This window comes from Myiozetetes cayanensis, unplaced genomic scaffold, assembly GCF_022539395.1.
Source record: "Myiozetetes cayanensis isolate MyiCay16 unplaced genomic scaffold, myiCay2020 scf319, whole genome shotgun sequence".
Lineage (NCBI taxonomy): Eukaryota > Metazoa > Chordata > Aves > Passeriformes > Tyrannidae > Myiozetetes > Myiozetetes cayanensis.
Window position 1 is genome coordinate 27316 of NW_026087543.1, and position 25244 is coordinate 52559.

Genomic DNA, 25244 nt, shown 5'->3' on the forward strand with positions numbered 1-25244 from the left:
CACCCCAATAAACCACGCTCACCTGAATAAACCATGCCTCACAATAAGCCCCGCCCACTCCAATGGCCCTGCCCACCCCAAATAAACCCCACCCCACCCCAATAAATGGCCCTGCCCACCCCAAATAAACCCTGCCCACCCCAAATAAGCCCCGCCCACCCCAAATAAACCCCCCACCCCAATAAACCACGCCACCTGAATAAACCATGCTCTCACAATAAACCCCACCCACTCCAATAAATGGCCCCGCCAACCCCAAATAAACCCCACCCACCCCAATAAATGGCCCCACCCACCCCAATAAACCCCACCCACCCCAATAAACCATGCTCACCTCAATAAACCCCGCCCACCCAAATAAATGGCCCCGCCAACCCCAAATAATAAACCCCACCCACCCCAATAAACCACGCCCACCCCAAATAAACCCTGCCCACCCCAATAAATGGCCCGCCCACCCCAAATAAACCCCACCCACCCCAATAAACCATGCTCTCACAATAAACCCCGCCCACTCCAATAAATGGCCCTGCCCACCCCAAATAAACCCCACCCACCCCAATAAATGGCCCTGCCACCCCAAATAAACCCCACCCACCCCAATAAACAGCCCCGCCCACCCCTGTTGTTTGAATGGGGGAGGGGGCGGAGCCACAACCAAACGAGCGTTTATTAAAATCGAGAGGGGGAGGGGGGCGTGGCAGGCTAAGTGGGCGGGGTTTCGCCCCCCAGGCCATGCCCCCTTTTCTTTTACCTCCCCCTGCCCCGGGGGGCTTCCTAGAGGATGTTGTGGTAGAGCTGGACGACGTCGGGGTGGTCGCCCAGGGCCTGCAGCAGCTGCTCCGCCTGCGCCCGCGGCCCCTCGGGCAGCGCCACCGGCGCCACCGGCACGTACTCGAGCCCGGCCGAGAGCGGGCGCAGCCCCGCGGCCTCCAGGCCCTCCCGGACACTGCGCAGCGACGACGGGGCACACACGAACTGCAGGGGGGGGAAATGGGGAGGGCGGGGGTCACTGGGGACGGTCAGGGGTCACTGGGGATGGTCAGGGGTCACTGGGGACGGTCAGGGGTCACTGGGGCGGTCAAGGGTTGGCCAAGCATCATTGGGCTGGTCAGTGGTCATTGGGGGTGGTCGGGGCCAATAGGCACGGTCAGGGGTCATTGGGGACAGTCAGGGGTCATTGGGGAGGGTCAGGGGTCATTGGGGTGGTCAAGGGTCAATAGGCACGGTCAGTGGTCATTGGGGTGGCCAACGGTCATTGGGCGTGGCCTGGGGTCATTGGCGACAGTCAGGGGTCGTTGGGGTGGTCAGGGGTCCCTGGCATGGCCAACAGTTGTTGGGGACGGTCAACGGTCAACAGGGATGAGCAGTGACCACTGGGCGTGGCCAAGGGATGACCATTGGCCATCGGGGTGGCCAAGGAATGACCAGTGACCCTTGGATGACCAGTGACCATTGGTGGTGGCCAAGGGACGACCAGTGACCCTTGGATGACCACTGGGTGTGGCCAAGGGATGACCATTGGCCATCGGGGTGGCCAAGGAATGACCAGTGACCCCTGGATGACCAGTGACCATTGGTGGTGGCCAAGGGATGACCATTGACCCCTGGATGACCATTGGTGGTGGCCAAGGGATGACCAGTGACCCTTGGATGACCATTGGGTGTGGCCAAGGGATGACCAGTGACCCCTGGATGACCAGTGACCATTGGGCTTGGCCAAGGGACGACCGGGCATCGTTGGGGACAACGAGCCTGGCTGTGACCCCACCCCCCCATGGTGACCCCCCCTGAACTTCCCCAAACCCCCAGAGCACCCCCAGACCCCCTTTAACCACCCCCAGACCCCCTTTAACCCCCTAGACCCCCTTTAACCCCCCCAAACCCCCTTTAACCTCCCCAGACCCCCTTTAACCTCCCCAGACCCCCTTTAACCTCCCCAGACCCCCTTTAACCTCCCCCAGACCCCCTTTAACCTCCCCTAAACCCCCTTTAACCCCCAGACCCCCTCTTTAACCCTCCCCAGACCCCTCTTTAACCTCCCCCAAACCCCTTTAACCACCCCCAGACCCCCTTTAACCTCCCCTAAACCCCTTTAACCCTCCCCAGACCCCCTTTAACCTGCCCCAATCCCCTTTATCCCCCCAGACCCTTTTTATCCCCCCAGACCCCTTTAACCTCCCCCAGACCCCCTTTAACCTCCCCAAACCCCCTTTGACTTCCCCCAATCCCCTTTTATCCCCCCAGACCCTTTTTTATCCCTCCAGACCCCTCTAAACCCCCCAAGCCCCCTTTAACCCCCCAGACCTTCAGGGGGGCTCCTCACTCCTCCTCGTCCTCCTGGTCGGGGTCACGTCCTGGGCTCCGGCCGCCAGCGCCGCCTCAGCGCCGCCTCCATGGACACCGCCCGGCCCCGCCCGTCCCGGGGGGACACCCGCACCACCCCCGTGGGCTCGAAGCCGTGCCGGGACCCCTCGCACAGGGACCCCCTGAGGGAGAGACCCCCACCCAACAGTGAGGGTTATTTGGGGAGGGGAGGGTCCCTCAACCATCCCTGGGGGTCCCTCGCTCATTATGGGGGTCCCTCACCCCATCCTGGGGGTCCCTCCCCCGTCCCTGGCGAGCAGGACCCTCCATTCCCACCGGTTCCATCCCCCCCTGGGGACCCCTCCCACCCATCCCACCCCTCCCAGGGGTCCCTGGTGGTCCCTGAGTGCCCCCTCCCCACCCTGGTGGTCCCTGAGTGCCCCTGCCCACCCCGGGGGTCCCCTGAGTGCCCCCTGCCCACCCTGGGGGTCCCACTGACCCGTTCCTAATTCCCATTGGTTCCAACCCCCTGGGAACCCCTCCCACCCCTCCCAGGGGTCCCTGAGTGCCCCCTGCCCACCCTGGGGGGTCCCTGGGGGTCCCACTGACCCGTTCCTGGCGAGCAGGGCCCTGATCTCGTGCTGGGCCCTGCGTGGGTTGTCCGTGAGCAGCTCGAGCAGCACCGCGGAGCCCCCCGGGCCTCGCGCCTCCAGCAGCACCCGGGACCCCCCGCCCTGGCGCTCCTGGGGGGGTGGGAGAGGAGAAAAAACACAGAACAGGTCATGGGGAGGGCTGGGGGGACCACCCAGAGCCCTCCCAGAGCCCCCCCCAAGAACCTACGGCGCTCCTGAGGGCGGCCTCGATGTTGGCCTTGGGCATGTTCCGAGCTCGGCACTGCTCCACCACCTGAGCCAGGGCAGCGTTCCGGGAGGGGTCTGAGCCCCCCTCTGAGGGGAAATTGGGGTTAGAGGGGGGGGAGAGACCCCCAAATCTCACAGGACCCCTAAAAACCCCAAAGGGTGAGGGGAGACCCCCCAAAAACCCCAAACACTGCTCCACCACCTGAGCCAGGGCAGCGTTCCGGGAGGGGTCTGAGCCCCCCTCTGAGGGGAAATGGGGGTTAGAGGGGAGAGAGAGACCCCCAAATCCCAGAGAGTGAGGGGAGACCCCCCCTGAGTCACAGAGAGTGAGGGGAGACCCAAAAACCCCAAAGGGTGAGTGAGGGTTCCAGGCTCGGCACTGCTCCACCACCTGAGCCAGGGCAGCGTTCCGGGAGGGGTCTGGACCCCCCTCTGAGGGGAAATTGGGGGGTTAGAGGGGTGGGGAGAGACCCCCAAATCCCAGAGAGTGAGGGGAGACCCCCCTGAGTCACAGGGGACCCCCAAAAACCCCAAACACTGCTCCACCACCTGAGCCAGGGCAGCGCTCCGGAGGGAGTCCGGCCCCTCTGCTGGGGAAATTGGGGTTAGAGGGCAGGGAGAGACCCCCAAATCCCAGAGGACCCCCAAAAACCCCAAAGGGTGAGGGGAGACCCCCAAAAACCCCAAAGGGTGAGGGGTCTGTGCTCGGCACTGCTCCACCACCTGAGCCAGGGCAGCGTTCCGGGAGGGGTCCGGGCCCCCCTCTGAGGGGAAATTGGGGTTAGAGGGGGGGAAGAGACCCCCAAATCCCAGAGAGTGAGGGGAGACCCCCCTGAGTCACAGAGGACCCCCAAAAACCCCAAACACTGCTCCACCACCTGAGCCAGGGCAGCGTTCCGGGAGGGGTCCGAGCCCCCCTCTGAGGGGAAATTGGGGTTAGAGGAGAGGGGAGACCCCCCCTGAATCACAGAGGGTGAGGGGAGACCCCCCTGAGTCACAGAGGACCCCCAAAAACCCCAGAGGGTGAGGGGAGACCCCCAGAAACCCCAAACACTGCTCCACCACCTGAGCCAGGGCAGCGTTCCGGGAGGGGTCTGAGCCCCCCTCTGAGGGGAAATTGGGGTTAGAGGGGGGGGAAGAGACCCCCAAATCCCAGAGAGTGAGGGGAGACCCCCCTGAGTCACAGAGGGCGAGGGGAGACCCAAAAACCCCAAAGGGTGAGGGGAGACCCCCCCTGAGTCCCAGAGGATGGAGGAGACCCCCCCAGGTCCTACAGGATGGGAGACCCTCCCCTAAATCCCAAAGGATGAGGGAACCCCCTCCCAGAACCCACGGGGACCCCTCCCCAAATCCCCACAGGAGGGAGAGACCATTTTTGGCCCTCCAGGCCCCTGTCCCTCTATCGTGACAGCCCCCCCAGCCCCCTATCAGTGATATCCACTCCCCCTCATCGCGATATCTGCTCTTCCGCCATCCCTCTATCGCACCCTCTGATCGCGACATGACGCCACCTCTGGCGGCCGCGTGTAGCATCTGCCCGTCCCTCTGACCCTCTATGCCGCCCCCACCCCTCTATCGCGATATTCTCCATCCCCTCCACCCCCCGTCCCTCTATCGCTCCCTACACCCCTCTATTGCGATATTCTCCATCCCCTCCACCCCGCAGTGCCTCTATCGCGCCCTCCCTATCGCGACATGTCGCTACCTCTGGCGGCCACACACAGGATCTGCCCGTCCTTCTGACCCTCTATCGTCCCCCCCCGCCCGTCTATCGCGATATTCTCCATCCCCTCCATCCCTCTATCGCCCCCTCTATCGCGACATGACGCCACCTCTGGCGGCGGCGCGCGGCATCTGCCCGTCCTTCTGACCCTCTATCGCCCCCCCCGCCCGTCTATTGGTCCCCTCCGCCCCTCTATCGCGCCCCCTCTATCGCGACATGACGCCACCTCTGGCGGCGGCGCGCAGCATCTGCCCGAGGCGCTGGAAGAGGCGGCTCCGCTCGGCGTCCCGCGGGCCCTTCACGTTCCTCACCTTGGACCAGCGGTTGTGCCCGGCCATGGCGCGCCAGGACCCCCAAAAAGGGGTTCAGGGCGCCCCCGGCAGGGTGGGGGCGCTGGGGGAGGGGCAAAGGACCCCGACCCCCCGCTCAGGGTTGAGAAGCAGCAGCGACCCCACGATGGCGGGGAGGGGAGGGGAGGAGGAGGAAGGGGGACCCCAAAGGGAGCGCCGGGGGACCCCGGGAGGGGGCAGGGGGCACCTGGGACACCCCAAAGGGAGCGGCGGGGGCCCCACGAGGGGGAGCAGGGACCCCAGGGCGGAGAAGCAGCGGGACCCCGGGCCGGGGAGGGACCCTAAAGGGGGTGCTGGGACACCCCAAAGGGAGCGGCGGGGAACCCCCGCCCCAGAGAGGGGGCACCGGGGACCCCCAAAGGCACCGGCGGGGACCCCCGAAAGGGGGAACTGGGACCCCGGGACGGGGGCGTCGGGACTCCCAGAAGGGTCCGCCGGGGACCCCCGAAAGGGGAGCAGCGGGACCCCCAAAACGGGGCCGCACGCGAGGACCCCCAGGACCTGCAGGGACAGCAGGGACCCCCTGGGACAAGACCTGCGGGGCCCCCAGGACAGAGACCCCGGCAGGACCCCCAAAACAGAGACCCCGGGGGCTCCCAGAAGGGTCCGGCAGGGCCCCCGAAACCAGGGGACCCCGAGCCCCCGAGCCGGGGACGGCGGGGAGCCCCCAAAGGGTCCTGCGGGGCCCTCCCCCGGAACAGGCAGGGCAGGACCCCCCAAAACCGCCCCCAGCCCCTCCTGAGCAGGGAACCCCGGAGCCCCCCAAACCCCGCACCCCCAAAGCGGGGAGCCCCCGCGCAGGGAACGGGACCCCCCAAACCTGAGAGCCAGCGGGGACCCCCAAACCCCGGCACGGGGGTCCCTCCCCCCACTCCTGCCCCTCCCCCCACCGGGAGGGACCCCCGGGGACCCCCCAAGAGCGGGACCCGGAGCGGAGCCATGGGCGGGACCCGCCCCTTCCGCGCGCGGGGGGTCACGGGAAACGGGGGGGGGAGGGGCGATTTGCATGGACACGCCCCCCCTTTTTTGGGACTCGTGGCGTGACGTAATCGCCTCGTTTCCGTGGACACGCCCCCCCGAAAAACACCCCGGTAACGGCGTGACGTAATCCCGGTATTTGCATGGCCACGCCCCCCCTCTCCTCCCGTAGGAGGGTCGAACGGGCTAATTTGCATAGCCCCGCCCCCTCCCATCTTTGCGCAGAGCTGAGGGGGTGATGTCATCTCTTCATTTGCATAACCACGCCCCTTCTCTCCCTCCCTCCTCCCCGGGACGTTTCGGGGTGAAGAATTCGGGGTTATTTGCATGGCCACGCCCCTTTATGCAAATTAAAGGTGAGGCTCGGTGTTTATTTGCATAACCACGCCCCCCTGGAGCACCTGGAGCAGGTGTGGGCGGGGCCGAGGGACGGCGGGGTGGGCGGGGAGGAGGAAGGTGAGGAAGATGATGAAGGTGAGGAAGATGATGAAGATGATGAAGATGAAGGTGGCGATGGAGACTTTTGGGGTACCAGAGACCCCCGGACCCCCCTGGGCCCCCCACCCTGATGAACGTGATGATGATGATGATGATGATGAAAATGAAAATGGTTATGAAGAGATTTGGGGTCCCCCAGCCCCAGGGAAACCCCCAGAAACCCAAATCTGATGATGATGATGATGATGATGATGATGATGATGATGATGATGATGATGATGATGATGATGAAAATGAAGATGATGATGAAGACATTTGGGGTCTCTCAGCCCCAGGGACCCCCTTAGATCTCTGACCCTGATGATGAATATGAAGACGATGATGAAGACGATGATGAAGATATTTGGGACCACCTCCAGCCCAGGGGACCCCCCGACCCTGATGAAGGTGGTGATGATGATGATGATGGCCATGACGATGCCAATGAAGAAATTTGGGGTCCCACAGCCCCAGGGAACCCCCCCAGACCCCCAACCCTGATGAAGATGATGATGATGAAGATGATGACAAGGAACACATTTGGGGTCCCCCAGCCCCAGGGGATACCCAAAGACCCCCAACCCTGATGATGAAGATGATGAAGGTGAAGATGATGATGAAGATGAAGATGATGATGAAGACATTTGGGGTCCCCAGCCCCAGGGATCCCCCAGACCCCCAACCCTGACGATGACGATGAAGATGAAGATATTTAGGACCCCCACCACCCCCAAAGGCCGCGGCCCTTCCGGAGTGGGGGATGGGCCGGCCCGGTCCCCGTTTGGGAAGTTGACAGCTCTGACGTCACCGGCGGCCACCGCGGCTTGAGCAACACCGGGGGGGTGGGGGAGTGACCACGACACCCCCAAATCCGCGTGACCCCCCTGCCCATCCCCCACCTCCCCTTCCCTTCCCCTTCCCCCTTCCATTTCTCTCAGCCCCTCCCCCGCTTTCGACCCTCTCTTCCCAAATTTCCCCTCCACCTTCCCCCTCCTCCCCTCCCTCCAGGTCCTCCCTTCCTGCCCCTCCCCCGCCTCTCATAGCCCCCAACTTCTGCTTTGGGGCCGAGGGAGGAGGAAAGGGAGGATGGAAACTCGGGAGAGGCTCCTGCTGCTCCTGGGGGCAGGTGGGGGGCACCTGGGGGGCTTCGGGGCACCTGGACCCCCTGGGGGATTGGGGTCACCCGGGGATTTGGGGTCACCTGGGGGATTTGGGGTCACCCGGGGAGGATTTGGGGTCACCTGGGGGATTTGGGGTCACCTGGGAGGATTTGGGGTCACTTGAAGTCCCTGGGGGGATTTGGGGTCACCCGGAGGAGGATTTAGGGTCACTTGGAGCCCCTGAGGGGATTTGGGGTCACCCGGGGGATTTGGGGGTCACCTGGGGGGCATTTGGGGGTCACCTGGGGGCATTTGGGGTCACCTGGGGGATTCGGGGTCACCTGGGGGGATTTGGGGTCACGCGAGGGAATTTGGGACCCTCCCAGACCCCGGGATGGGATTTGGGGTCACCTGAGGGGAATTTGGGGTCACCTGGGGGGATTTGGGGACCGTCCAGACCCTCGGGGTGGGACCTGGATGGGAGGGTGGGGTTGGGGGTCACCTGGACCCTCTGGGTGGGATTTGGGACCCCTGGGTGGGATTTGGGAGCCCCTGGGTGGATTCGAGACCCTCCCCACCTCTGCGCCCCTCCCCGTCCCCAAAAAAGTGCTGAGCTCGACCCGCGGCTCCTCCCTGGACGTGGAGACCCCGTGGTGTTCCAGGGTGGGTCTGGAGGGGGGCAGCGACCGCCAGGGGGCTTCGGGGCCGCCGTGGCCCAGTTTGGCAGCGGAGATGATGGATGGTAAATTTGGGGGAGTTTGGGAGATTTGGGGAGCTGGGGAGAGGTCCCGACGTCCCCAATTCACCCCCAAAACCCCCAAATCCCACCCCAAACCCCCAAAATTCCCCCAATTTCCCCAAATCCCACCCCAATTCCCCCTCAAGCCCCCTCCCATTTCCACCCTCAAACCCCCAAATTCCCCCTCACCCACCCCCAATTCCACCCCAACCCCCGATTCTGGGGTCCAGCCTCAATTCCCCCCAACCCCCAAATCCACCCCCAAATTCCCCCAACCCCCAATCCCCCAAATCCCCCAAACCCCAAAATTCCCACTCCAATTTCCCCACCCCAATTTCCCCAAATCCCACCCCAATTTCCCCCAGCCCCCAAATTCCCTCTCAACTCCCAATTCCACACTAACCCCACCGATTCTGGGGTCCAACCCCCTCAATTCCCCCAAAAAAAAACCCACTAAATCCCACCCAAATCCACCCCAATCCCCCAATGCCCCACCCAACCCCTCAAATCCCCACAAACCCATAAATTCCCCCAAATCCCCCAACTTCCACCCCAAGTCCCCTGATTCTGGGGTCCAACCACTCCCAGCACCCTCAAAAACCCCCTTTCCCCTCCCCCGCAGGGTCCTGGTGGGAGCCCCCTGGAAGGCTCTGGCCGGGGGCGTTTACTGAGTGCAGGGTCCGCTCTGGGACCTGCCAGAGGCTCCCCTGACGGGTAAGAGACCCCCGACCCAAAGAGACCCCCGACCCAAAGAGACCCCCCGGGATGGGTAAGGGGTTCACCCTGATTTTGACTCCCTCCCCAATTTCAGGCCCCCGGGTCACCAACGCGTCCCTGGGGCTGGCGCTGCAGGCGGGGGATGGGGAGGCCCTGGGTGAGTTTTGGGGGGTTGGGGGCTTGGGGGTTTGGGGGATTTTGGGGGATTTGGGGGAATTGGGGGGTTGGGGGATTTAGAGAGGGGATTTGAGGGAATGTGGGGATGGGGACAATTGGGAGGAATTGGGAGGGGTTGGGGGGATTGGGGGAATTGGGGAGGTTGGGAGGGGTTGGGGTGTTGGGGTGGGATTTGGGGGGTTTGGGGGTTTGAGGGGGTTTGGGGGATTTAGGGGGATTTGGGGGAATTGGGGGATGGGGGATAATTGGGAGGAATTGGGAGGGTGGGGGGATTGAGGGGAATTGGGGAGGTTGGGAGGGTTGGGGGTGTTGGGGTGGGATTTGGGGTGGGATTTGGGGTGGGATTTGGGGGCCTTGTGGGAGGGAATTTGGGGGGTTGAGGGGGATTTGAGGGGTTTGGGGGGAATCGAGGGGGTTGGGGTGGTAATTGGGGGGCTCAGAGGGGAATTGGGGGTTTTGGGGGGATTTGGGGAGCTTGGGGTGGGATTTTGGGGGATTGGGGTGGGAATCGAGGGGGTTTCACCCCTCCCAAAATGGGTGTTTGTGGGGGGACAGCAAAGAGGTTGAACCCAAATTCGGTGGGTTTGGGGGGTGGGGGTGGGGGTTTCATCCCAAAATCAGAGGGTTTGGGGCGAAGTCGAGGCCCAAATTTGGGGTTTCAGCCCCAAATTTGGCGTCTCTGGGGAGACATCGAGGGAGCTGAACCCAAATTGGGTGGTTTTGGGGTGGAATCGAAGAGGCTGAACCGAAAAGTCGGTGGTTTGGGGGCGGAACCCAGCAGGGTTTCAGCCAAATTCGGTGGGTTTGGGGTGGGGACTGAGGGAGCTGAACCGAAAAAAATCGGGGGTTGGGGGTGAAATTCAGGAGAGGGAACCCAAAATCCGTGGGTTTGGGGTGAAATTAAGGGGTTTCAGCCAAAATTGGAGGTTTTAGGGGTGGAAATGAGGAAGTTGAACCCAAAACTGGTGGTTTTGGGGTGGAATTGGGAGAGCTGAGCCCCAAAATTGGTGGGTTCTGGGTAAAATTAAAGGGGTTTCAGCCAAAATTGGTGGGTTTGGGGTGGAATTGTGGAAGTTGAACCCAAAATCAGTGGGTTTTGGGGTGGAATTGTGGAAGTTGAACCCAAAATCGGTGCTTTTGGGGTGGAACTGAGGAAGTTGGACCCAAAACTGGTGGTTTTGGGGTGGAACTGGGAGAGCTGAGCCCCCAAAATTGATGGGTTTGGGGTAAAACCAAGGAGGTTCCAGCCAAAACCGGTGGTTTTGGGGTGATATCGAGGGGGGGTTTAAACCCCAAAATCGGCCCTTTTTGGACCGAACCGAGGGGGTTTCACCCCAAAATCCACCCCCCATCCAGGTGTGTGGCCCCAGAGTGCCCCAGACCTGTGGGGAGAACGTTCACCTGAGGGGCTTCTGCGCCGTGCTGGGCCCCGACCTGCGGCAGCTCCGCAGCCTCCCCGACGCCCTCCCAGGTATGGGGGGGTCCTGGGGGGGTCAGGGCTGCTCCCCCACCCCCCTCTAGGCTTGACTGACCCCTCTGGACCCCCAAAAAGGGTGTCCCAAGCGCTCCCACGACATCGTGTTCCTGGTGGACGGCTCGGGCAGCATCGACCCCCGCGACTTCGGCACCATGAAGGGCTTCATCGCCGAGGTCATGCGGCGCTTCCGCGGCACTGACACCCAGGTGAGACGGCTCTGGGGGGTCAGCACTGACCACTGACCACCCACAGTGGTCATTGGGTCACCTCATGGGGGGCTGAGTCCATCAACGTTGACCATTGAACCCCCCAATGACCGTTGGTCATCATGGCCGAGGTCATGCGGCGCTTCCGCGGCACAGACACCCAGGTGAGGGCTCTGGGGGGGCCTGGGGGGTCAGATGGGGGGTCAAAACTGATCACTGACCCACCCAGGGGTCATTGGTCACCTCATGGGGGGCTGAGTCCGTCAACGTTGACCGTTGACCCCCCCAATGACCGTTGGCCACCATTGACCCCCCCAATGACCGTTGGCCATCATGGCCGAGGTCATGCGGCGCTTCCGCGGCACCGACACGCAGGTGAGACCCCCCTGGGGGTCAGCACTGACCACTGACCACCCACAATGGTCATTGGTCACCTCGGGGGGGGCTGAGTCCATCAACGTTGGCTGTTGACCCCCCCAATGACCGTTGGTCATCATGGCCGAGGTCATGCGGCGCTTCCGCGGCACCGACACACAGGTGAGACCCCCCTGGGGGGTCAGCACTGACCACTGACCACCCACAACGGTCATGGGTCACCTCATGGGGGGCTGAGTCCATCAACGTTGACCATTGACCCCCCCAATGACCGTTGGCCATCATGGCTGAGGTCATGCGGCGCTTCCGCGGCACAGACACACAGGTGAGACCCCTGGGGGGGTCTGGGGGGTCAACTGGGGGGTCAGCATTGACCACTGACCACCCACAGTGGTCATTGGTCACCTCATGGGGGGCTGAGTCCGTCAACATTGACCGTTGACCCCCAATAGTCACCCCCCGGGGCTGAGCCGTTGGCCATTGACCATTGGCCCCCGATGGCCGTGCGGCGCTTCACATGGCGGCACCGTCACGCAGGTGAGACCCCTCCTGGGGCCTGGGGGGTCAACATATGAGCACGGGCCACCCACAGGGGCCCCTGGGGTCACCTCATGGGGGGCTGAGTCCGTCAACATTGACCATTGACCCCCCCAATGACCGTTGGCCATCATGGCCGAGGTCATGCGGCGCTTCCGCGGCACCGACACGCAGGTGAGACCCCCCTGGGGCCTGGGGGGTCAACATTGACCACTGACCACCCACAGGGGTCATTGGTCACCTCATGGGGGGCTGAGTCCATCAACGTTGATCATTGACCCCCCCAATGACCGTTGATCACCACTGACCCCCTCCAATGACCATTGCCCACCATTGACCCCCCCAATGACCATTGGCCACCATTGACCCCTCCAATGACCATTGACCACCACTGACCCCCCCAATGACCATTGGTCACCTCCAGGTGGTCAACTTCATCAACAATGACCATTGACCCCCCCCAGTGGTCTTTGGTCACCTCATGGGGCGTTGAGTCCGTCAACGTTGACCGTTGACCCCCCCAATGACCATTGGTCACCTTGGGATGGTCAATTCCATCAACGATGACCATTGACCCCCCCAGTGGTCATTGGTCACCTTGGGGGGGTCAACTCCCATCAGTGTTGACCATTGACCCCCCAGTGGTCATTGGTCACCTCAGGGGGGTTGGCTCCATCAACACTGACCACTGACCCCCCCCCAACGGCCGTGGGTCCTCTCAGGTGGTCAACTCCACCAAGGCTGACCCCTGACCCCCCCCAGTGACCACTGACCACCTCGGGCTCGCACGGGGCGACCCCTTGGGAGTTCCCACCTCCCACCACCCCATTTCCCCCTCCCCTCCCCCCCCAGTTCGCCCTCACCCAGTTCTCCACCGGCATCGAGGACCACTTTGACTTCAACGCCTTCCGGAGGTCCCCGGACCCCGCGGCTCCTGGCGGGGGTGCGGCAGCAGTTCGGGGTCACCCGCACGGCCTCGGCCATCAAACACGTCCTGTGAGTGCCCCCAGGGCCCTCCCAGCCCCCTCCCTGTCCTGGTGACCCCCTGGACCCTCCCAGCCCCCACCACTGCCCTGGTGACCCCCAGACCCCCTCCCTGTCCTGGTGACCCCACAGACCCTCCCAGCCCCCTCCCTGCCCTGGTGACCCCCTGAACCCTCCCACCCCCTTACTGCCCCAGTGTCCCCTGAACCCTCCCATCCCCCTCACTGCCCCAGTGCCCCCAGACCCTCCCACCCCCACCACTGCCCTGGTGACCCCACAGACCCCTCCTGCCAAGGTGACCCCCAGATCCTCCCCCGTCCTGGTGACCCCTCACTGCCCCAGTGCCCCCTGGACCCTCCCACTGTCCTGGTGACCCCCAGTCCCTCTCCCTGTCCTGGTGACCCCCAGACCCTCCCACCCCCCTTCACCATCTCAGTGCCCCCGGGCCCTCCCAGCCCCCTCACTGCCCTGATGACCCCCAGACCCTCCCACCCCCGCTCACTGCCCCAGTGACCCTGGACCCTTCCCTGTCCTGGTGACCCCCAGACCCTCTCCCAGTCCCGTGTCCCCCTGGACCCTCCCAGACCCCCTCCCTGTCCTCGTGCCCCCTGCCCCTCCCCTGTCCTGGTGCCCCCCTGGACCCTCCCCCGTCCCAGCCCCCCATGGACCCTCCCCGTGTCCCCCCCCCAACAGGGACCGGGTGTTTGTGCCGGAGCGGGGGTCCCGGGCCGGGGCCTCCAAGGTGCTGATCGTGGTGACGGACGGGGAGAAGTACGGGGACCACCTGGAGTACGGGCAGGTCACGCCCCGCGCCGACGCCATGGGCGTCACCCGCTACGCCATCGGGGTGAGGGCACCGCCCCCGGCCCCAAATCCTTCATTCCTGACTGCTCTGACCCCAAATCCTTCATCTCCGGCTTCTTCAGCCCCAAATCCTTCATCCCCAACTTCATAAGATCCAAATCCTTCATCCCCGACTGCTCTGACCCCAAATCCTTCATCCCCAACTTCTTAATATCCAAATCCTTCATCCCCGGCTTCTTCAGCCCCAAATCCTTCATCCTCTACTTCACAATATCCAAATCCTTCATTCCTGACTGCTCCGGCCCCAAATCCTTCATCCTCTACTTCATAATATCCAAATCCTTCATCCCCCACTGCTGAGTCCCCAAATCCTTCATCCCCAACTGCTCTGACCCCAAATCCTTCATCCCCTACTTCATAATATCCAAATCCTTCATCCCCCAGTACTACGGCCCCAAATCCTTCATCTCCTACTTCTTAATACCCAAATCCTTCATCCCCAACTGCTCCAGCCCCAAATCCTTCATCCCCGGCTGCTCCGGCCCCAAATCCTTCATCCCCCACTGCTCTGACCCCAAATCCTTCATCCCCAACTTCTTAATACCCAAATCCTTCATCCTTGAGTTCTCCGTCCCCAAATTCTTCACCCCCAACATCTCCACCCCCATCCCTGTCCCCGCCTTGTCCACCCCGGATTTCCTCATTCCCAATTTATTCATCCTCAACTTCTCCATCCTCAACTTCTCCACCCCTGACTCGTCCAGCCCGGACTCTCCAGCCCTGACTTGTCCACCCACAACATCTCCATCCTCAGCACTTCCTTCCCCAATTTCTCCACCCCCATCTCCATCCCCGACTTCTCCACCCCTGATTTCTCCAGCCCCGGCTTCTTCATCCCCAACTTCTCCATCTCCGGCTTCTCCAGCTCCGACGTCTCCACCTCCGACTTCTCCTTCCCAAATTCTCCACCCCAAACTTCTCCTTCCCAAACTTCTCCTTCCCAAACTTCTCCACTTCTGACTTCTCCACCCCAAACTTCTCCACCCCAAACTTCTCCACTCCAAACTTCTCCACCCCAAACTTCTCCATCCCAAACTTCTCCACCCCAAACTTCTCCTTCCATCCAACACCCTCATCCCCGACATCCCCACCCCTGACATCTCCATCCACCCCTCCACCCCTCCATCCATCCCTCCATCCACCCCTCCATCCATCCATCCATCTCTCCCTCCATCCCTCCATCCTTTCCTCCCCAACATCTCCCTCCCTCCCTCCTCCTCCATCCAACATCTCCATCTCCATCCATCCCTCCCCAACACCTCCATCCATCCCTCCTCCTCCCTCCCCTCTCCATCCTTTCCTCCCCCAACATCTCCTCCATCCCTCCCCAACACCTCCATCCCTCCCTCCCTCCCTCCATCCAACATCTCCATCTCCATCCATCCCTCCCCATCTCCATCTCTCCATCTCTCCCTCCAATGTCTCCATCCCTCCGTCCCTGCCCAACATCTCCCTCCTCCTCCCCCCTCCTCCTCCTCCACCCCTCCCCAACATCTCCATCCACCCCCAACATCTCCCCCTTCCCCCTCCCCCATGAGCCCCCTCAAACCCCTCCCCACAGTGTCCCGCCCCTCCCCCAGGTGGGCGGGGCCTTCTCAAGCCCCACGCGCGGGGAGCTGCAGGAAATCCCTCCCCTCCCCTCAAACCCCTCCCCTCCCCCAAGCCCCTCCCCACCGTGTCCCGCCCCTCCCCAGGTGGGCGGGGCCTTCTCAAGCCCCACGCGCGGGGGAGCTGCAGGAAATCCCTCCCCTCCCACCCCCAAGCCCCTCCCCACCCTTTGTGTCCCGCCCCTCCCCCAGGTGGGCAGGGCCTTCTCCAAGCCCCACGCGCGGGGAGCTGCGGGAGATCGCGTCGCGCCCCTCCCCCACCACGTGTTCCGCGTGGACAACTTTGAGGCCCTGCAGGGTATCCAGGACGAGCTGCAGGACAAGATCTTCGCCATCGAGGGTACCCCGGGAGGCACGGGGGTCCTGGGGGTCCTGGGGGTCCCTGAAGGTCCTGGGTGATCTTGGGGGTCCTGGGGGTCCCTGAGGGTCCTGGTGGTCCTGGGAAAGATCTTCGCCATCGAGGGTACTCCTGGGGGGCACTGGGGGTCCTGAGGGGTCAGGGGTCCCAGGGGGTCCTGGGAAGGGTCCTGGTGGTCCTGGGGGATCTTGGGGGGTCCTGGGGGTCCTGAAGAAGGTCCTGGGGGTCCCTGAAGGTCCAGGGGTCCTGAGGGGTCAGGGGGTCCCAGGGGGTCCTGGGAAGGGTCCTGGGGGCCCTGGTGGTCCTGGAGGGTCCTGGGGACCCCATGGGGGTTTGTGGGGGTCCTGGGAAGGGTCCTGGAGGTCTTGGTGTCCCCCATGAGGGTTTGGGGGGGTCCTGGCGGTTCTGGGGGATCCTGGAGGTCCTGGTGACCCCCCTGAGGGTTTGGGTGGTCCTGGAGGGTCCTGGTGACCCCCATGAGGGTTTGGGGGGGTCCTGGGGGTCCTGGGGGGTCCTGGTGGTCCTGGTGACCCCCGTGGGGTTTTGGGGGGTTCTGGGGGGGTCCTGGGTGGTCCTGGTGACCCCCCTGAGGGTTTGGGGGGGTCCTGGTGGTCCTGGTGACCCCCCTGAGGGTTTGGGGGTCCCCCCTGAGGGTCGTGTCCCCCCCCAGGGACGCAGTCAGGGGACAGCAGCTCCTTCCAGCTGGAGATGGCCCAGGAGGGGCTCAGCGCCCTCCTCACCCCCGTAGGTGACCCCAAATTAACCCCTCCCCAAAAATAAAAGGGTCCCCAGGGATGGGTGGGGAGTGGGGGCTGGGGGGACAGTGGGGACACCACGGGGGGTCCTCTCTGTCCCCATATGGGGGTCCTGGGGATCTTGGTGGCCCCATGGGGGGGGTCTGGGTGTCCCCAAGGGGGGGTCTGGATGTCCCCAAGGAGGTCTGGGGGGTCCCTTGGGGGTCTGGGGGGTCCCTTGGGGGTCTGGGTGTCCCCACGGGGGTCTGGGGGGTCCCTTGGGGGTCTGGGTGTCCCCGTGGGGGTCCCTGGGGGTCCTGAGCCCCCCCCTGAATGTCCTGTTGTCCCCATGGGGGTCTCAATGTCCCCATGAGGGTCCCGGGCCCCCCCTGAGGGTCTGGGTGTCCCCATGGGGGTCTCAATGTCCCCATAAGGGTCTGGGTGTCCTTTGGGGGTCCTGGGGGTCCTGGGCCCCCCCTGAGTGTCCTGTTGTCCCCATGGGGGTCTCAATGTCCCCTTGGGGGTCCCTGGGGGTCCCAGCCCCCCCTGAGGGTCCTGTTGTCCCCGTGGGGGGTCCTGGGGGTCCCAGCCCCCCCTGAGTGTCCTGTTGTCCCCATGGGGGTCTGGGGGTCCCCTTGGGGGTCTCTGGGGGTCCTGAACCCCCCCTGAGTGCCCTGTTGTGCCCATGGGGGTCCCTGGGGGTCCTGAACCCCCTCTGAGTGTCCTGTTGTCCCCATGGAGGTCTGGGTGTCCCCTTGGGGGTCCCTGGGGGTCCCTGGGGGTCCCTGGGGGTCCCAGCCCCCCCTGAGTGCCCTGTTGTCCCCATGGGGGTCCCTGTGGGGGTCCTTGGGGGTCCCAGCCCCCCCTGAGTGTCCTGTTGTCCCCATGGGGGTCTGGGTGTCCCCAGGGTGGTCTCAGTGTCCCCTTGGGGGTCCCTGGTGGTCCCAGCCCCCCCTGAGTGTCCTGTTGTCCCCCCCCCAGGAGGGGCCGGTGTTGGGGGCCGTGGGTGCCTTTGATTGGTCCGGGGGGGCCCTCCTGTTCCAGGGGGGGGGAGGGACCCCCACCCTGCTCAACGTCACCCCCGGGGACACCCCCGGGGACACCCCCGGGGACACCCGAGGGGCCTACCTGGGTAAGACACGGGGGGGACACCCCAGAGGGGTCCTGGGGGGGTCTGGGGGTCCTGGGGGTCTGGGGGTCCTGGGGGTTCTGGGGACACCCCAAGGGGTCCTGGGGGTTCTGGGGACACCCCAAAAGGGTCTGGGGTAGGGGGTCTGGGGACACCCCAAGAGGGTTTTGGGGTCTTGGTGACCCAGCATGGGGGTTTTGGGGGCACTGGGAGGGTCCTGGGGGGTTTTGGGGGTCCTGGGGGAGGGGGTCTGGTGTCACCCCGTGAGGGTCTTGGGGGTCCCGGTGTCCCCCTTGAAGTTTTGGGGGTCCTGGTGCCCCCTGAGAGTTGGGGGGTCCCGGTGCCCCCATAAAGGTTTTGGGGTCCTGGGGTCCCCTGACCTCCTGTGGGTGCCCCCCTCCCCAGGTTACTCCCTGGCCTGGGTGCCCCTGGGGGTCCGAGCTTTGGCTAGGGGGCCCCGGGCTGGGCACGTGGGGAGGGTCCTGCTGTTCCTGCACCCACCTGGGGGCGCCTGGAGCCTCCTGAGCCACGTCTGGGGTCCCAGGTGAGGGGGGACACCTGGGGGTGGGGACACACCTGGAGCCTCCTGAGCCACGTCTGGGGTCCCAGGTGAGGGAGGACACCTGGGGGACACCTGGGGGGGACACACCTGGGGGGACACACTGGAGCCTCTGAGCCACGTCTGGGGTCCCAGGTGAGGGGGGACACACCTGGGGGGGATGACACCTGGAGCCTCTGAGCCACGTCTGGGGTCCCAGGTGAGGGGGGACACACCTGGGGGGACACCCACACACCTGGGAGGCACCTGGAGCCTCCTGAGCCACGTCTGGGGGTCCCAGGTGAGGGGGGGGACACCTGGGGGGAGGGGGACACGCCCCCCACACTCACCCCATACACCCCCCACACACATGGGGGGGACCCCAACTGGTGCCACCTCACCTGGTCCCGCCTCACCTGTCCCGTGTCACCTGTGCCACCTGGTCCCACCTGATCCCACCTCACCTGTCCCATGTCACCTGTCCCACCTGGTCTCACCTAACCTGTCCTGTGTCACCTGTCCCACCTGGTCCCACCTGATCCCACCTGGTCCCACCTCACCTGTCCCACCTGGTCCCACCTGGTCCCACCTGGTCCCACCTGGTCCCACCTGTCCCACCTGGTCTCACCTAACCTGTCCTGTGTCACCTGTCCCACCTGGTCCCACCTGATCCCACCTGTCCCACCTGGTCCCACCTCACCTGTCCCACCTGGTCCCACCTGGTCCCACCTGTCCCACCTGGTCCCACCTCACCTGTCCCACCTGGTCCCACCTGGTCCCACCTGTCCCACCTGGTCCCACCTCACCTGTCCCATGTCACCTGTCCCTCCTCACCTGGTCCCACCTCACCTGTCCCTCCTCACCTGTCCCACCTGGTCCCACCTGGTCTCACCTGTGCAGGTGGGCTCTTTTTTCAGGGGGGTCTCACCTGTCCCACCTGTGCAGGTGGGCTCATACTTTGTGGGGGGGTGTCTCACCTGTCTCACCTGTGCCCCCCTGGTCTCACCTGTCTCACCTGTGCAGGTGGGCTCCTATTTCGGGGGGGGGTCTCACCTGTCCCACCTGTGCAGGTGGGCTCCTATTTTGGGGGGGGGGGTATCACCTGTCCCCCTGTCTCACCTGTGCAGGTGGGCTCCTATTTCAGGGGGGTCTCACCTGTCCCACCTGTCCCCCCCTGGTCTCACCTGTCCCCCCTGTCCCACCTGTGCAGGTGGGCTCGTACTTTGGGGTGGGGTCTCACCTGTCCCACCTGTCCCCCCCTGGTCTCACCTGTCCCCCCCATGTGCAGGTGGGCTCGTACTTTGGGGGGTCTCTGCTGTCTCACCTGTCCCCCCTGGTCTCACCTGTCCCCCCCATGTACAGGTGGGCTCGTACTTCGGGGGGTCTCTGCTGTCTCACCTGTCCCCCCTGGTCCCCCCTGGTCTCACCTGTCCCCCCCATGTACAGGTGGGCTCGTACTTCAGGGGGTCTCTGCTGTCCCCCCTGGTCTCACCTGTCCCCCCCATGTGCAGGTGGGCTCGTACTTCGGGGGGTCTCTGCTGTCCCTGGACCCCGACGGGGACGGGCGGGCGGAGCTGCTGCTCGTGGGGACCCCCAACTTCTACGGGGGGGGCGGCGGCGGCCGCGTCCACCTGTGCGAGCTGCGCCAGCAGGTGAGGGGGCACACCTGGGCACATCACCTGGGCACCTCACCTGGGGAGCCTGTGTCACCTGTGTTACCTGTGTCACCTCACCTGTGTCACCTTACCTGTGTCATCTGTCACCTGTGTTACCTGTGTCACCTGGGCACATCACCTGGGCACCTCACCTGGGCACATCACCTGGGCACCTCACCTGGGCACCTCACCTGGGGAGCCTGGCACCTTTGTCACCTGTGTTACCTGTGTCACCTGGGCACATCACCTGGGGAGCCTGGCACCTGTGTTAGCTGTGTCATCTCACCTGTGTCACCTCACCTGTGTCATCTGATACCTGTGTTACCTGTGTCACCTGGGCACATCACCTGGGGAGCCTGGCACCTGGGGCACCTGGGGCACCTCACCTGGGGAGCCTGGCACCTGTGTCGCCTGTGTCACCTCACCTGTGTCATCTCACCTGTGTCACCTGTCACCTCTGTCACCTCTGTCACCTGTCACCTGTGTCACCTGGGGTGCCTGGGGCACCTCACCTGGGGAGCCTGGTACCTGTGTCACCTGGCACCTGTGTCACCTGTGTCACCTGGGTGCCTCACCTGGGGCACCTGTCCCCCTTCACCTGTCCCACCTGTGTCCCGTGTCCCACCTGTGTCCCCTCACCTGTGTCACCTGTGTCACCTGTCCCACCTGTGTCACCTATCTCACCTGTCCCACCTGTCTCACCTGTCCCCAGGGCCGGTCCCTGCAGTGCTCAGGGTCCCTGCGGGGCCATCCCGGGCACCCCCTGGGTGGTTTTGGGGCCAGCCTGGCCCCCCTGTGTCACCTGTGTCACCTGTGTCACCTGTCCCACCTGTGTCCCCTCACCTGTCTCACCCAGGGCCGTTCCCTGCAGTGTTTGGGGTCCCTGCGGGGCCATCCCGGGCACCCCCTGGGTGGTTTTGGGGCCAGCCTGGCCCCCCTGTCCCACCTGTGTCACCTGTGTCCCCTGTCCCACCTGTCCCCCCTTACCTGTGTCACCTGTCCCACCTGTCCCCCCTCACCTGTCCCACCTGTCTCACCTGTCTCACCCAGGGCCGTTCCCTGCAGTGTTTGGGGTCCCTGCGGGGCCATCCTGGGCACCCCCTGGGTGGTTTTGGGGCCAGCCTGGCCCCCCTGTGTCACCTGTGTCACCTGTCCCACCTGTGTCCCCTCACCTGTCCCCAGGGCCGGTCCCTGCAGTGTTTGGGGTCTCTACGGGGCCGTCCCGGGCACCCCCTGGGTGGTTTTGGGGCCAGCCTGGCCCCGCTGTCCCACCTGTCCCCCCTCACCTGTCCCACCTGTCCCCAGGGCCGGTCCCTGCAGTGCTCGGGGTCCCTGAGGGGCCATCCTGGGCACCCCCTGGGTGGTTTTGGGGCCAGCCTGGCCCCCCTGTGTCACCTGTGTCACCTGTGTCACCTGTCCCACCTGTGTCCCCTGTCCCACCTGTGTCACCTGTGTCACCTGTGTCCCCTCACCTGTGTCACCTGTCCCACCTGTGTCTCACCTGTCTCACCCAGGGCCGGTCCCTGCAGTGCTCGGGGTCCCTTCGGGGCCGTCCCGGGCACCCCCTGGGTGGTTTTGGGGCCAGCCTGGCTCACCTGAGTCCCCTCACCTGTCCCACCTGTCTCACCTGTCCCACCTGTCCCCAGGGCCGTTCCCTGCAGTGTTTGGGGTCCCTGAGGGGCCATCCTGGGCACCCCCTGGGTGGTTTTGGGGCCTAGCCTCCCTGTGTCACCTGTGTCACCTGTGTCACCTGTGTCCCCTGTGTCCCCTGTGTCCCCTGTGTCCCCTCACCTGTCCCACCTGTGTCACCTGTCCCCAGGGTCGGTCCCTGCAGTGTTTGGGGTCCCTGAGGGGCCGTCCCGGGCACCCCCTGGGTGGTTTTGGGGCCAGCCTGGCCCCGCTGTGTCACCTGTGTCACCTGTGTCACCTGTGTCCCCTCACCTGTGTCACCTGTGTCCCCTCACCTGTCCCACCTGTCCCCAGGGCCGGTCCCTGCAGTGCTCGGGGTCCCTGAGGGGCCGTCCTGGGCACCCCCTGGGTGGTTTTGGGGCCAGCCTGGCTCACCTGGGTGACCTGGACGGGGATGGGTGGCCCGAGGTGGCCGTGGGGGCCCCGCAGGAGGACGGGGGGCTCGGCGCCGTTTACCTGTTCGGAGGCACCAGGGCCGGGGTCCAGGCCCAGCACAGCCAGGTGAGGGGCCCTGCACACCTGGGGGGAGGGGATGGGGGGTCTTACCTGGGGGGTCTCACCTGGGGGGTCTCACACCTGGGGGGAATCTCACCTGGGGGTCTCCACCTGGGCTGGGGGTCTCACCTGGATGGGGGTCTCACCTGGGGGTCTTTCTTACCTGTCTTATGTGGAGGGGTCTCACCTGTGTCATTTGGGGGGTCTCACCTGAGGGGGTCTCTTACCTATTTTATGGGGGGGTGTCTCACCTGCCTTCTCTGGGGGGTCTCACCTGGGCTGGGTCTCTCTCACCTGTCTTATGTGTGGGGGGGTCTCACCTGTCACCCCGAGGGGTCTCACCTGGGGGGTCTCACCTGTCTTATCTGGGGGTCTCACCTGGGAGGGGTCTCACCCTCATTTGTGGGGTCTCTCTCACTTTTGGGGTCTCACTATTGGGGTCTCACCTTGGGGGGGTCTCACCTTGGGGTCCCACCTTTGGGGGGTGTCTCACCTGTAGCGGGTAGATCTCACCTTGGGGAGGGGTCTCACCTGTCCCCTCCCCAGCGCATCTCAGGTGCCGAATTCCCGAGCGGGCCCCGATTTTTTGGGTGGTCCCTGAGCGGGGGCCGCGACCTGAGCGGGGATCGACTGCCAGACCTGGCCGTGGGGGCGCGGGGGCAGGTGCTGCTGCTCAGGTGGGACCCCAAAAACCTCCCCTAGGGACCCCAAAATCCCACTGGGGGACCCCAAAAACCTCCTCAGGCACCCCAAAAACCCCAAAACCTCACTGGGACCCCAAAAACCTCCCTGGGGACCCCAAAAACCTGCCCGGGACCCCAAAAACCTCCTCAGGCACCCCAAAAACCCCAAAACCCCATTAGGACCCCAAAAACCTTCTCGGGCACCCCAAAAATCCCAAAACCTCACTGAGACCCCAAAAACCTCCTCAGGCACCCCAAAAACCTCACTGGGACCCCAAAACCCTCCACGGGGACCCCAAAATCCCACTGGGGGACCCCAAAAACCTCCCCGGGCACCCCAAAAAACCCAAAACCCCACTGGGACCCCAAAAATCACTTCAGGACCCCAAAAACCTTTCCATGACCCCAAAATCCCATTGGGAGACCCCAAAAACCTCTTCAGGACCCCAAAAACCTCCCTAGGCACCCCAAAACCTCCACTGGGACCCCAAAAATCTCTTCAGGATGCCAAAAACCTCCCTGGGGACCCCAAAGAAACCCAAAACTCGACTGGGAACCCCAAAAACCTCCTTGGGACCCCAAATCCCCTCTAACCTCCCCCAAACCCCCGGGGTGACCCCAAATCCCCCCCCAATCCCCTCCAATCTCCCCCAAACCCCAGGGGTGACCCCAAATCCCCCCAAATCCCCCCTAAATCCCTTTGGGGTGACCCTAAATCCCCCAACCCCCGGAGGTGACCCCAATCCCCAGGGCGCCCCCTGCTGCGGGTTCGGGTGGGGGTCTCGCTACGACCCCCGGTGGTCCTCCGGGCGAGCGCCTTCGAGTGCCCCGAGGAGGGGGAGCTGAGGGGACCCCTCGGCACCGCCCGCGTCTGCATCAGGGGCTCCAAACGCACCCCCGACGGCTTCGGTGAGACCCAAACACCCCCAGGGACCCCAAAATCCACCCTGGGACCCCAGAATCCACCCCGGGACCCCAAACACCCCCGGACCCCAAAAACAGCCCAGGGACCCCAAAAGCCCACCCGGGACCCCAAAACAGCCCAGGGACCCCAAATCCACCCTGAGACCCCCAGAACCCCGACGACGGCTCGGTGAGACCCCAAACACCCCCGGACCCCAAAAAACAGCCCAGGGACCCCAAAAACCACCCCGGGACCCCAAAAACACCCCCAGACCACCAAAACCCCCAACGGCTTCGGTGAGAACCCCAAAACACCCCTGACCCAAAACAGCCCAGGGACCCCAAAAACCCACCCGGGACCCCAAAAACCACCCCGAGACCCCCAAAACCCCACCCAGGACCCCAAAACCCCCCTGGACCCCCAAATCCCCCCGGGACCCCAAAATCTACCCCGGGACCCCCAAAAGCACCCCGGGATCCCCAAAACCCCCGACGGCTTCAGTGAGACCCCAAAACACCCACGGGACCCCCAAAATCCCACCCGGGACCCCAAAAACCCCCGACAGCTTCGGTGAGACCCCAAAACCCTCCCGGGGACCCCAAAACACCCCCAGGACCCCCAAAACACCCACAGGACACCCTAAAAACCCACCCAGGACTCCCAAATTCCCTCAAAAGCGCCCCAAATCCTCCAAACCCCCATAAATCCCATTTTCCCCTCAAATCCCATTTTTCCCCCCCAGGCTCCCAGATCTGGTCCCAGCTGTGGTTCCAGGCCGAGCTGGACCCCTCCCCCCAAATCCCCCCAAATCCCCCTCAAATCCTCAAACCCCCATAAATCCCCCAAACCTCCCCAAACCCCCATAAATCCCCATTTTCCCCAGGTTCCTGCAGGTGTGGTCCCAGCTGTGGTTCCAGGCCGAAGCTGGACCCCTCCCCACAAATCCCCACAAATCCCCCAAATCCCCCCAAATCCCCCAGATCCCCCTCAAACCCCCTAAATCCCATTTTTGTCCCCCCAAATCCCATTTTTCCCCCAGGTTCCCAGATCTGGTCCCAGATTTGGTTCCAGGCCGAGCTGGACCCCTCCCCACAATCCCCCAAATCCCCCCAAAACCCCATAAATCCCCCAGACCCCCATAAATCCCCCAAACCCCCATAAATCCCATTTTTCCCCCAGGCTCTGAGATCTGGTCCCAGCTGTGGTTCCAGGCCGAACTGGACCCCTCCCCCAAATCCCCCAAATCCCCTCAAGCCCCCATAAATGCCCCCAAATCCCCCAAACCCCCATAAATCCCTTTTTGCCCCCAAATCCCATTTTTCCCCCAGGCTCTGAGGATCTGGTCCCAGCTGTGGTTCCAGGCCGAGCTGGACCCCTCCCCCAAATCCCCCAAATCCCCCAAACCCCCATAAATCCCCCATAAATCCCATTTTGTCCCCCAAATCCCATTTTCCCCCCAGGCTCTGGAGATCTGGTCCCAGCTGTGGTTCCAGGCTGAACTGGACCCCTCCCGCCTGCAGGGGCCGGGAGTCTTCCCGGACGGGGCCGCGGCCAAAACGGGACCCTGCGGGTGGGGGTGGG

The 25244-nt window shown here is 64.1% G+C and overlaps 2 protein-coding genes across 2 annotated transcripts; one reads left to right on the forward strand and one right to left on the reverse strand.

The window, feature by feature from the left end:
- Positions 1–652: 652 nt before the first annotated feature.
- LOC126645851 (translational activator of cytochrome c oxidase 1) lies at positions 653–5244 on the reverse strand. Its single transcript, XM_050326666.1, has 5 exons — positions 5117–5244; positions 3148–3254; positions 2917–3050; positions 2353–2489; positions 653–986 (listed from the first exon to the last, which is right to left on the reverse strand). The coding sequence occupies exons 1-5, from the start codon at positions 5226–5228 to the stop codon at positions 778–780; spliced, it is 699 nt and encodes a 232-aa protein (XP_050182623.1). The 5' UTR covers positions 5229–5244; the 3' UTR covers positions 653–777.
- A 1457-nt stretch (positions 5245–6701) lies between these two features.
- LOC126645852 (integrin alpha-X-like) lies at positions 6702–25233 on the forward strand (the record flags this gene model as incomplete). Its single annotated transcript, XM_050326667.1, has 21 exons — positions 6702–6828; positions 8403–8537; positions 9346–9408; positions 9984–10006; positions 10785–10899; positions 10981–11078; positions 11243–11275; positions 12876–13019; positions 13701–13854; positions 14173–14569; positions 14626–14743; positions 15671–15818; positions 16507–16580; positions 17552–17702; positions 18105–18229; positions 19749–19889; positions 21876–22055; positions 22599–22753; positions 23574–23668; positions 24843–24916; positions 25124–25233. Coding segments are annotated over exons 1-21 (2660 nt in total), but the record flags the coding sequence as incomplete, so codon positions are not given.
- Positions 25234–25244: the final 11 nt, after the last annotated feature.